At 34.9% G+C, this 13,530-nt stretch overlaps 1 protein-coding gene across 1 annotated transcript; it reads left to right on the forward strand.

Moving 5' to 3' along the window:
• The first annotated feature begins 3,742 nt into the window (after positions 1-3,742).
• LOC128178511 (neurotrimin-like) lies at positions 3,743-11,786 on the forward strand. Its single transcript, XM_052845717.1, has 7 exons — positions 3,743-5,094; positions 8,618-8,745; positions 9,725-9,938; positions 10,051-10,062; positions 10,278-10,568; positions 11,052-11,075; positions 11,341-11,786. Exons 1-7 carry the CDS (start codon positions 4,971-4,973, stop codon positions 11,451-11,453), a joined length of 906 nt encoding a protein of 301 aa, XP_052701677.1. The 5' UTR covers positions 3,743-4,970; the 3' UTR covers positions 11,454-11,786.
• The last annotated feature ends 1,744 nt before the right edge of the window (positions 11,787-13,530 follow it).

The following is a 13,530-nucleotide window of genomic DNA, read 5'->3' on the forward strand; positions in this document are numbered from 1 at the left end:
GGCCTTGTATAATAGGGAAAGCTGACTCTTTATGACTTTATTTACTAGTACCTCATCAGGACAAAAAAAAAATAAAGTATGAAAAGGGGAGAGAGCTCGTGTAATTTGAAATTTTGATAGAAATTACAGCTGATTTCTCCGATCACAGATACAGAAGATACAGAAAGCAGTCACTTTTCAGTCAAAGGATAATTCGTTGTCAGAAGGTCACACAAATCGACTGAGTTGTCCATAAAAGATATTGCTTAAATTTATCTCTGTCTCGAGCATCCAATTTCTGACGTTTTATAATAAAATTTCAGATCATGTTGAACTCGGTCCAACTTTAGTCTTGGTGCTGGGGAAGAATTAGACCGTAATTCAATTTGCTTGGAGTTACTCCGGTACGTGAACCAAATCCCGTGATTGCTGTGAATGGGATCCCTCGGAAGGTTCGGATTTAGGGGGATCAGCAGAAGTATTGTTTTTGATAGATTTCTCATGCTTTCGAAGGAGTCGAGTAAACTCATCATCAGAGCAGGACCATTTCAGAAAAATACGAAATCGATGTGAACGAGAAAATGATAAACAAGACTGGTAGCGTGTCTGATAACAAATGGTTTTTTAAGTTAGTTTCTCACATGGGACGATATTGTATGGCTTCATCGGACAATTAGTCTCCGCATTCATAACCCATTAATGATAAGATAGTTCTGGTACTGCAAGTGTAGAATAAAATCCTAAAACAAATATAAATATAGTCAAACGAAATACATGACGCTGCTTGAATTTCATACTCGGCGAATCATTTGTATGCCATTTTCTTGAAACTTTCTACTTTCTATCCCGTTTGCAAACTTAATAAGCAGTTTTGCAACTACCCCACAATATTCCAAAAAAATACCAGACTTATATAGAATGAGGTCCCCCGTGAGAAGCTTTATTCCGTACATTGACTCGGATAGCCGTGGACCGTACAGACAAGACGGGGGTTAGGGTCCCGCCGTGTGGTGGGATTGCTGGCGTTCAGCTATTGTCCAGGGAGATCTCAGACTGTCTGATAGGAGTTCCCAGATTGATGCTGGCATAACCGATCTCGAAAAGCTGGACTTATGAACTGGCACTAGATGTCTCGAAGAATTAAATGAGAATTGTGCGTATTCAAAACGGTCTACAGATCGGCGCACTTATCAATCAACAGAGAAAGTCCAGATCAAGAGAATATGCCTTAAATATCTAAACCTTTCAAAATAATTTACCACATATTAATTTTATAACTGTCTTGTTATTTTTTGACAAAGTGTGTGTCCAAAATTGGCATCACCACGTTGGCATACAGTCAACAAAAATTCAAATGACAGACAAAAGAATATTTTATGTAAAGGTTCTAGCATGCAAGACAATTTCATACCAGTAGTCCCTGTAACTGTTTTCTCGGCATAAAGCATTTATCTAGACACATGGACGTTTTGTAGTATTGTAATCACAGTTAAAACAATTATTAAATCCGATAAACCCCCCCCCCCCCCCAAAAGAAAAACCAAAACTATCGTTGAAACAATTCTGAATTATTCATATGACCTCTGGATTGCGTTATCAATAGCAACAGACGCGAGTTCGGGATTGTTTCCGAGTGATGGTTCATCCTCGCCCTTAACATTTTCTTTTTGCGGAGTCCAAAAGCTTTCCAACATAAAAATACTTAAAGAATAACAGAGAATTTTCGTCTATTTACATCTATATACACATGTAGAAGGTTCAATGTCTATTTCTTAATAGTTTATATACTACTAAATTCAATAACTTTGCGGGGGGGGGGGGGGGGGGCTTAAAGGTATTGAGTCTCAACAAAGAAAAAAAAACTGTTGATATTTTTCTATAATCATGGTTTTAAGAGTTAGATAAAAATCAATTTAAAACAGGATTTTTTTTTGCATTGCCATATTCTTTGAATGAGGAGAGATCATGTAATTTACAACGTAATCTGTGTGTTTATTAAAACAGTCTATAGCCCACATGAATGAATTGGATTAAAAATGGTGAGGTCAAAATATTTACACAAATTCGTTTAAAAAGAATGACCATGAGGTTCACACAGCTTTGTGTTGGTATATAAATGTCAAAGTTTGTGATTTTTTCCTTATGATAATATCTGTCAATCGTGTTAAGCAAATTCAGTGTGTATATGTCAATAAGTAGACAATCTACAAGAAAAAATTGTGAGGACAAAGGGGTATCCTGGACATTATTTGGTCGGAGCGACAGAAGAAAAGTTATTAATGTCATCCATTGTATGGTTTGGAATGAATGGGGAATTATAAGATAGGGATCACAATGAAAATAACGTATTTCGTTCCTCTGGAGAAGAAACCATCTGTTTAGTTTGGGATTTTTAATTTGTCATCAAGAGTTAATGTGCTAAGATTTGTCCACTTATTTAAAAAACAAATTGATTTCTGGTTTATACGGATTGTAGAGATAATGTAATAAGCACTGAAGAAAAAAACATTGTCATGATCTCCACCTCTGCATTTTTAAGTACTTCTTAGTATATTAAAATATAAATATTTTATCATGAAAAACATGACTAATTTGTAAAGCAGGCAATGCCGAAAAAAGTCCGTTTTATACATGTATATGTATTAGTATTCACATGTACTGTTCATAAATAAATTATGAAATAAATTATGAAATACATGTTCTATATTTTTTTCAAAAATAAAGAGTTATGCAGTTAGGAAACATAATGCCGCAGCTAAATTTCTAAAGAAATGTTTTAATTACAGTTTTTTCAAGGTGATTGATTCTTATATACTAAAAAATAATGAAAGAAAGAAAAATACACGTAGGCCTAAATTACTCTGAATTTAAAAAAAAATATTTTTAGGTGGAACATAAATCTAATATTTTGAATTAAGAAAATATGTTAAGAAATGTCCAATTTTGAAATTATCAGTTATATTTTTATATTTTTCGTAAACCAATAAACAGCGAGTAGGGACCCACTTTGAATATTTATTTGATATTTACTAAAGATCACATGCACTGCAACCCTCTTTCACTCTGTTTATTTCTCTCATTTAAAATTTGAAAGAAAGGTATTTTCCTTACAAAGACTTCAGTCGGATTAGGATGAACTTTCAGATGCATGGGTAAGACGATAAAGAGCCAGGATACAATGGAGTACTGTGGGTAAGGCCGGGCCACTGTCAGTTTAAGCATCTCAAGGCACGGGGGTTGAACAATGTCTGTCCCCGAACAACTGTACTTTAGTATCTAAGCTCTTTTTTAAGACCTCTTGTTGTGATATACCAACCCTTTGTAACCGACAGGACATCTAAGGAAGCGTTTATGTGTGGCCATTTAGTGTATCTAAAGAAGTAGATACTTGTTCACACTTTTTTCTTTTGATTAAGAGAATGCACTTTCTTTCCTTTTCTTGCAAACCTTTCATACCATGTCAATTTATTTAGGAGGCAAGATAATCGCTTTTTATAGAGTGCATAGCGACGTTGAAGTACATACTTTGCAATTAGAAGGTTTCTATTTCAGAGCTACCCACTAAATAGTTAGTATGTTGACATATTTTCAGCCAGAGTAGCAGTAATGAACTCGAAGCTATTTACTCGCCTTTCAGCAAACACCTTTGAAAAACAAACAACCATTCGCTACCGGACAAATATTTTGAATCAACACAATTTAACGCCCTTTAGAAGAGTCGTATATTTTTCTTGACAAGCTGCAAATCCGCCATAAAATACTGAAGTAGCCCATTACAAAACGATGCCATAAAAAGCTCTGTCGCCAAATCCAAAGTTAAAACTCTCTATTTTATTTAATTGTACAAATGCGGGTTTATTTACAGTCATTTTTCATTTGATGCGAGGAAACCGACAGTCTATATTACGGGATTAGATAAATATTTCTCGTAATAAAAAAATAATACCCTTGCCTGTTCCACATTATTGGAAGGAGATCGACTATCGGAAATGATCATAAGCGGGCTGGGTATTGTTTTGTATTAATTGCTATCAGTGCGCGATTGGAGAGCCACTCTCGTGCAGGATTCAGCAGCCTGGGGATACGGAGTACGTGGAGGGAGGGAGAGCACAGCCTACTAGACGGATCGTTCCTACTCTGGCCGGCGGTGATTGGATGGGAAAAAACCACGGTTACAGAAGGTCCCGGCTACAGTCTGTCGGCGTTTTTATTTCTAAACGGGGACTGTTCTTTTTTTTAAGTCCCTCACGTTTCAAGTTGAACAGTGCGCACAACATCTGTTTTCATAATCGAAAGTGGATTTTTTAAAAAAGTTCGTTACACTGAGACTGTTTTATAATGGAACTGCATAATTATATTCAAAGGGAATTTTAGGAAGTTAAATTAAAATACAGGTATGAATGTGATTTAAAAAAAAATGAAAGTGCGTTACTAATAACTCAGATTGACTTGTCATAATTGAGATGCGTTCTCTGGCAGATCGCATGACGAATTGTGACTAATCCTTTTTTGTAAAGATCAAACAGTGGACATTAAAGCAGATTCTTTGAAGATTTCATTAAGAACCGAATTGCAAACCATTGTCATTTGTTGGACAAGGACACCCGATCTATTTCATTAAGTTCTAGTTCTGATCAAGGAGCTGAAGCTAAGGACACACGCATGGTACAGCGGACTGCTGGTGAGTTCATTACCTTGTCTGCCGCGGAGATGTCAGTAATAGCTTATTAAGAGTAATTAAGGAGCTGTACTTGACCACTAAACAGACTTGCAACAAGAGGAGCCGGCAGTTATGACAGTACCAATGTGAAAACAATCGCTCCGCAGACATTCCTGGAATCAAGTTGTTTGGTTTTTCCATCTTTCCACTAACTTAATGTGAAGGTTCTGCTAATTAAGATATTCATAACTGATTCCTGTGACTTATAGTTAAATTATAATTAAATTATAGTACAAGACGATAGTTCAAAGAAAAAGTGATAAACAGTAGAATGTGTGAATACGCCAGCTTTGTGGTTTTTGGTGGGGCGCGAGGATCGTGGTTCTTTGCTGGGTGGGGCCGGTGGTGCTGTGTGTGTACGGTGGTCCTTTCGCTGTTGTTTTGCCAAATACAAGGTAAGTGTTTGTGTAAACACAGAAAAGTGTTTACAGTACTGTCATCTCCAATAAGGCTAATACAAGAAAGAGGCATATCTCAAAAAATGATTTCGGCTGGCGAAGAGGCATTTTGGGATCATTTGATTTATGATTAGCGGCTGTTATTGACTTTGTTCACGATCAAACCGTTGGTCCATGCACCTACTGTATCCTGATAGAGCAGTATAAAAAAATATTGGACGCACTTGCATCATTTGGTGAAAAATCAATGGTGTTGGCACTAAGTATAAATAAGTAGAAGTCAATGTACGGTGAAAGCTGCAATACAAATGGAGGCAATTTTACATAGAATGATAATATTTCAGTTATTTTATTGATAATCGTCTGATAACTGGCGTCCTTTAATATGGTTTTTCATATTTAATAGTCCCATATGAATGTCGAAAGGATAAAACGTCTGGACCGAAATAATTTGCAGTGAAATACATGCTTACTCTTATTTATTGGTTTTCATGACAGTTAGTAGGCATCGTTCAACCTCCCATCACTAATCGCAGATCTTTTATTACCCCCCAACAACAGCTTTGTGCATGGCCTTTGATGCGATTATTATTGGTCCTGCTTCACGGAGTCGAAAGAAAACCAGATCTTGGTTTCAAATTAACAGAAGGCATGCTTTATAAATTTGTTTGCAGTGTATTTAGTAGGTGTCATAAGTTCAAGTTGTCTAACCTTTATATATATAACTCTTGCCCCTTCTTTCTTTAGAAAAATGAGCCTGTTATGTTGACAATACGTGAATAAAAGCCAGAAAGTACGTTGTTTCGAACTATTTTATTGACTTATTTTAGAATTACTTTGGATGGATAATGTTTTATGTCCACAGAATGTTAAAGTTCTTTCGTGGCGGTATTTTACCGAATCTTTTATAAGTGTCAATAGCTGCCAGTACTCAATGACCTTTTTAACTCTTTCGCGTTAAGATCAAAATAATTGTATTCATACATTCTCTTTTTTCAAACAACATTTATTTGTTAATTAGCATATCAAATCAACCAATTATATAATCAATGCAAAATAAAAGTTATGTTTTCAATATATACCCATCTTTTTTTCTTGATAAACAAGGTTTAAAGCTTATCATTAAAACTTTCAAAATTAAACGGCATTAAAATCTACACTCTTTTGGGTCAATTTCCCCCCGAAGCTATTCAGTCAGTCACTTTGAATAATTATACACAAATAAGTGCATATCCAATATATTGAAGTTTCGTCGGCGTTTTCAAGTACATGAATTTGAAAGCACCTGCCCATGATAAAGACACTGAAACCTTCAAATGTTTTAATTTAAATGAGAATGATAGCAGTTCTCTTCCAAGATAATTACACAAGTCTTTGTCCGTCCTATCAGCTGCTTTAATTTGCATAAAAACTGAACATGCTCTTGATCATAATTGCGGAGAATAGAACAGACATTAATCAATAAATTCTAAGCAATTACTTTTTCGAAATGCAAATAAACAACCCCCACCCCCAATTTTGTAATAATTTAATAAGATGCATTTTAATAATAACATGATATTACGATTTGCACGACAGACAGCGGATCATCCATATTTGGGTTTTTCATTGTCTTGTACCCGATTAGTCATACCGATGATGACGAATCGCATCTTCGTTGATGGTGATATGACGACACATGGACGATCGATAGGGCAAGTGACACTCGTACATTTTTAATTATAATGGTGAATCATTAATCTTGATTGATAAGAAGGCCAGACAAGGTTTTGTTTCTATCTCACGGAACATCTTTCTCTGTTGTTAGTCGGACTCTTATACTGGAGAGACACTGCGTCTTTTGTGTTCAGATCTTGGGCAAGGGTCTTAAGCCTAAAATTTGTTTTATGAATAAGAATACCATGTTGAATTAATGTTCATTCTATTGAATGGTACCATCTGTATAAAGAACCTGCACATGGCTTTCTTTCAATGCAAGGATTTTAGTTTCGGCTTTTTGTATCTCTTTCATTTTGTGCTAATTAGTTTATCAATCGGATTTTATGAAATTTCCATGTCACGGTCACGCCTATGACAACCTTCTTAGTAGACTGAATCCTCCTTCCAATAAAATATTCAAAGTGGATTAAGTCCAATTAACAATAGCTGGTACAGGCTTACAACACTTTTGATGAAGCGTTAAAAGCAATTATTCGAATCATCTGAAGACCTGGTGTATTTTTTGTTACCAATTATGACAGAAACAATAGTCACAGTCCCCAGAAAACGTTTCGGATCGATACAGTTTCTGATTTCGTTCTTGTTTGGGGCGTGAATGTGACGTCTTGAACTCAGCAATATGACTACTTTTGCTTGCGGGGGTGTCTGTGGTATAGGGAAGAAGAATTCTGAAATTGGTTTCTTTTAATGTAATTGTTTATAATCTTCATCAAGTTTCAAGGATGGGTGTGTCTCGTCTTTTTATCACCGAACGTTTTCTATAGGTTTATATTTCATACTACAAGGGGAAAATGATCAGCTAGCTATGTTTAAAATTCCTTATTTAGACAAAAGTTTATCTTTTTTTAAAACTCGGATGGTTTAATTTTGTCCATCAACTTTTGACATGTATCAATTATTCAGTGGAGAAAAAAAGAAAGCAGGTTATGAATCTCCGGATTATCTTATTTTTACTTTTATTTTGGAAGGTTTTTACTTGTGTTAAATCAAGGTATAAATATCCCCCACTTAACACTTAAGCTGAAAATTATATTGTCTATTTGGGTAACACTTTTTTCTAGATATTCTGCCTATCGCTGCACATGCTAAAGCCATCGCGACATTGCAATTACTTTATTCCTAATAATCTTAAAACACGTTCTAAGTGACAAAAATGGTAAAATGCTTTCAGAATAATAGATATGGCATTTTACATTGCATCCCTCGAAACCACCAAGGATTACCCGAAGCACCAAGGATTGACCACAGAGAGATCTTGTCAACATAGGTTTTAAAGCCTAAAATCTTACGAAGACGTCGAATTATTTTGACCCCCCCCCCCCCAAATACCTGTTCAATCCTTAAAACGTTTGAAAAAATTGGATCATTAGTATTAAGTTTTGACAATAATCAGAAGCAAATTAATTATATGTTTGATTCCGAACAGTCTACATGTAGCTTTAAGTAAACTCATGCCATTTCAACGGCGCATATATATTAGTTTTCCGTTAATAGAAATATGAATTATTGATAAGATTATATAGAAAATGATGTCTGAAAAACTACTTGAAAACTGACGTTAAACCTCTGTTACACATTCAATTCTCAACGCTCTACGTGTAAACTGACGATGATGAAACATCGCAGCATCCATTAACGAGCGAGCTCAAGGTAAAAAAAAATCCCATAGGGGGAATTGTTTTATAAAACTTAAACATTGATCGGGATTTTTGAAAAATGAAATGTAATAAAAATATCAGCCTTTTAGAATTAAAGATTAATGTTCAATGCTTTCATTCTGCTGTTGCTTTGATACTTTCAGGATATCGTCGACGAATTCCAAATGTACATGAGCCTATTATTCTGAATACGACCAGCACGAACTACACCGCCATTGCTGGGGAGACAGCCGTGCTGTACTGCGCTGTAGACAACCTGGGAACCAAAACAGTAAGGCAACATTATAAAGCTCCCCCCTCCCTCCTTCCTCATTAACTATCCATGGTGTCATATTTTCAATAATAACAAATACATACCGTTGAATTATTATTGTCTCTTTAAATGAAATAAGACTAAAATGGACAAAATGAGACAGTAATACATCATGATCTAGCCCCCTTCTCAGTAACTTTTGATGGTGTCTTATTTCAAATAACAACAATGAGAACAGTGCGCAATATTTGATTGATATTTTTAACCTTAATTAACTAACTTATTTCTGTTTATAATAAAACAATCTGTTGTTCTTTAAACTCGTGCAATTTGTAGTTGTTCATCTATATAAGGTTAAATTTATGTAACAGGTGTTATGAATCTTTCAATGAAACACTGATGATATAGATCTATTATCATCAAATTGATAATAACTCTACAATTTATTTAAAAAAAAAAGTTTGATAGTAACTTCGGTATCTCGAACACCGATATCTCGAATACCACGGATATCTCGAGGTATATCTACATATACATGTAATTGGCTTTAAACGTTAAGAAAAGCTTTTCAAAGAAGACATAACACAAAAAGAAAACGACGAAAAACGGAATTACTGTGATTAGACAGACAGTTATAAAGTCATGAACGATCGAACGAACACAACATTTTAATCTATTAAAAAAAAACAAAATCTTAAAATCATGTATGAATATTAAAAAACCGACATATCATTGCAAATTCTTTAAGCATCGTTTTGATTTTAAACAAATTAATACTTTTTGAATCAGTGATGTTTTATGGACTCCGTTCTGTAATATCTTGGTCACGTAGAGGAAGATCATTCTTTCGGTCTCCCTGACTCACTAAACAAACTCTTATGTCAACGAAGCCAAAATAAATAAAATAATGAATTTTAAATAAATATAAGTAATGATAAATTTAAACAATTTAAACACTTTTCAAAAGTTATATTGGTACCCTTTCTTTAATCTTTAGGTCACGTGGAGAAAAGCCATCCCCTCGGTGCCCCTGACGGTGGGTCTATACACTTACTACGGAGACCCACGGTTTCAGACCCATCACGTCATACACAAGAGGCAATGGAATCTCCATATCAGAAACGTCAGTGTCCTTGACTCAGGGGCGTATGAATGTCAAGTCAGCACACAGACACGTGACATTAGGAGGCCTTTCTTCCTCACGGTCAAAGGTCAGCATTTGATACTTATCACAATATGGTTCAAATATCAATAATCAATTATACTTTGCTCGTATTATATTTTTTGAAATAATACAAAATATTGCATGTTTTTCTTTTTCAGAACAAAAATCATGTAAGTATTTATATTTGTACGCTTAAAATATCATTTTTGACAATGTTGAAATATAGGAAAACCTATTTGCAGATAGTTAAATTGTATTAAAAACATAATAATTAAACATTTCCTATTGATTTTTGTTATATTTCATTACGTATAGAGCATTTCGAAGACTGAAATATAAGTTATTTTTCTCTCCAGTAATGTATCTGGATGTCGATTTGTTTCAGCTATTCATATTACGGGCGACAGTTACGTCAACAAGTACGATAGGCTGGTCCTCCTGTGTAACGCATCCAGCGACTCCTACCCCCCTGATGAGCTGGACTGGTTCATGAACGGCCTCAAAGTCGTCACAGACCTGGATGAAGGAATCAGGATCACTAACTCAGTGTCTCTTAGAAGTAGAACCATTTGGAGCGAGCTGGTGATTGAGCATGCGCAAATGCACCACGGCGGAACATACATCTGTCGTACGTCAGACGAGCTAGTGACCAATATTAAAGTCAACGTTCTAAGTGGTAAGATGTCTGGTCACACCTAAAATGCTTTGATTGAACTACTTTATAATACTGAAAATAAATATATTATCGAGGCTGAGTTGTAAGCAAAAATGTTTTTGTCCGATACAACCATCTACAACTTTGTGAAACTTAACCACTTTAGTTATCTCAAATGGCAGTAAAACTGCACTCAGTTAAAATATTGATATAATGAGGCTAGATGGTCAGAAAGTGCCCATCAGATCTGCCTGTAATTTCAGATATGAATATGTTAATCATAAACTATTATATAGTGAAGAAAATTTTTAGGTTTAAAATATCATTATACAGAGCTCTTTTCCCCAAGGAGATCAATATGGTCTGACAATAGCAACGACTATCCAGTCCTAGTGATACACAACATTTGAGTTGATGTTAAAATACAATATCTAATGACATCAGCTACGAAATGTTCCTCGTTTTTCTTAATTATTTATTTTATTTTATTTTTTATTATTTCAGACGGCAGAATGAATGTTAAAAGAGGTTAGTACGTTCAAGGGTTTTTTAATTCATTGGATTCAATACACTACAGGATTTTATGTTTCACTAAGATACATCACTTTAATGATAATTATGATAGTTTAATAGAAATGAACAAATGTCGTTTTTAATATATAAAACACCTGTATATGAACTTCATTTTATCTTGCATATAAAATTTACTTAAAGGGGAACTGTCAAGATTTTACAAACCAAAAAATATAGTTTAAAAACTAAAAATCTATAAAAATATCTTGGTTGGTTTCAGGAACGTTTTCAGGGAAGTTTTTATCCTCACCCGATGGCCGCAGAAGTACGTCTAGTCGTGCTGCTGGGTCTTTGGTTCTTGTCACGTGGGTTGCCTTTGTTTTGCATGTTTAGCAAACGACCCGTAAAACATAAACAAAGGGGTAAAACTTGAAGTATTATGCAACAAAAGAAAACTGATGTCGAATTGTTCTTGGTGATGTTAAAACCCTAAAGCAACTGGACGAGGTGCTACTTTTATCCTATACAGGACTGTGGGTCCTGGATGTTGATTCTCCCAGGGACATCGCTCCATCATCAGTCGTGTGTTAGTGAACCAAAGTGTATTTAATGTAACACCAATTGTGACCTGAATATGTACACTACTGATCTTGCTGTATGGAGATTTGACAATGTACATTTGTATAATATAGCGTTTTATTTTTATAAATAAAAAATGACAGAGAGTCATTGCATTTTCTTACATGAATATGAAACAAGTGAAAACTGTCAATGTGACAGCAAACCGGGTTTTCTTTTATGTGAACTGTATCCAAAATCCACGTCAACCCTAAATTGATAAACACTCCCTATCCTGAGAAATGGAGTACCCTATATTCAATATTATGCAAGAAAATGACTAAGTTCAACGGCTGGTATTTTTTTTCATAAATTATGAGAAATCAAAATTCAAATAACATGCTCATCTCTGATATATGTCCAGTTGATCTGCAAAACAACAACTTCCTATCGTGAAAACTGTAGGAGGAGTTATCTGTTCAACAGGGGTGCCCTTTCCTTTGAAAAGTCCGTTTAAAAACAACGACATACTTGATGAAATCCATTTAGAAAATATTTCCAATTTCCTTACTCCAAGGAACTATTGGTTTGCAAAAAGAAAACGATTGACTGAATAGCGTGTATCATGGGGGATATCTTAATTCTATTTTCTATAACATCGTAAGTAGCGTATAACCACCAAAAACATTTTTATCATTAATTCTGGTGCACCAACGATCAAATTGTGTAATAAAGTTCCACTATTCATTCATTAGCGGCGACCTCCGGAAACAAGGGATTTAGAGATTTACAGATAGATGTTTTCTTGTAAGCGCCTAAATGATTCTAGAATGCCAAATAGGATAATTTTAGGGAAAATCAATCTAGATTAGCGGGCAATAAGGCCACGCAAATTGTTACTTATTTGATACTGTGACAGAAAATTGGGAATTATCCCAAATGATTGTATCCCGTTTCTTTATAATTGGGAGATCTCAGCGACAGTCGGGAAAAGGCGAGATTATAGTACAAGACCAGAATCGAGATGGGCTATATGAACTGAAAACACAATGGAAAACACATTACGGGCAATGCTGTTCAGACATAGGCTTTAAAACATGCCAGAGTGTACTAAGTGCAACTAGTATTAGCCTAATTTGATATTTTCTCGCACGGCAAGGGAATTGATAGGAAAGTTAAAATAAATGTCATTGCACAGGATAATGAACGTTTATTTCCTTAGAATGTAAAATTAATTGATATTGATTTAACATAGCCTAGCAAATACAAAATTGATATGTTGCTTCTTTTTACCGCTCGAAACATCTTCAAACTGTTAAACCGATTGTTATTTATCTACATACCTCGAGATTAATACCGGTATTCTTATACTAGAGTTTTAAGTATTTCTGTAACTGAGATCAACGAATGTGCTTTAAGAGTTTGTATTTCTTCGCCAAATTAATGACTTGTTAGGCCTGTTTGTGGTCTTAGCCCATTTAACAAGTTGTAGCACTTGGAGCTATGTGTTTCAGGAAATGTCTTTTTAACAGCAGAAATGGCAAACATCTGATAGAAACTTCGGAAATACGCGTTTTCCCAAAGTGATAGCAAATGCAGTTCTTTGTGCAATGACAACCAAGAAATATATTGCGTACTCTAAGCATGGCTGACGAGATCTATCGAAATAGATTTACTGTGGAACTAGACTAATCTGAATTTATTTGGACAGTCAAAACATTACCGGTTAATGCTAGAGGTGTCGTAATTTTGTGTGTTGCTGGTGCCTCCTGAGAATACGAAAAACAAAGTTAAAAAAAATATAAAGGGTCCATACAGTAAGAGCCACCAAGAACAGTGATAATTCTAAAGAATAAGTTTTATACTTGATTGATAATCAGTGGCTGAAATTGTTATGCAGTGAGCTTCTTCT

Source organism: Crassostrea angulata, chromosome 3, assembly GCF_025612915.1.
Source record: "Crassostrea angulata isolate pt1a10 chromosome 3, ASM2561291v2, whole genome shotgun sequence".
In the NCBI taxonomy this organism is placed as follows: domain Eukaryota; kingdom Metazoa; phylum Mollusca; class Bivalvia; order Ostreida; family Ostreidae; genus Magallana; species Magallana angulata.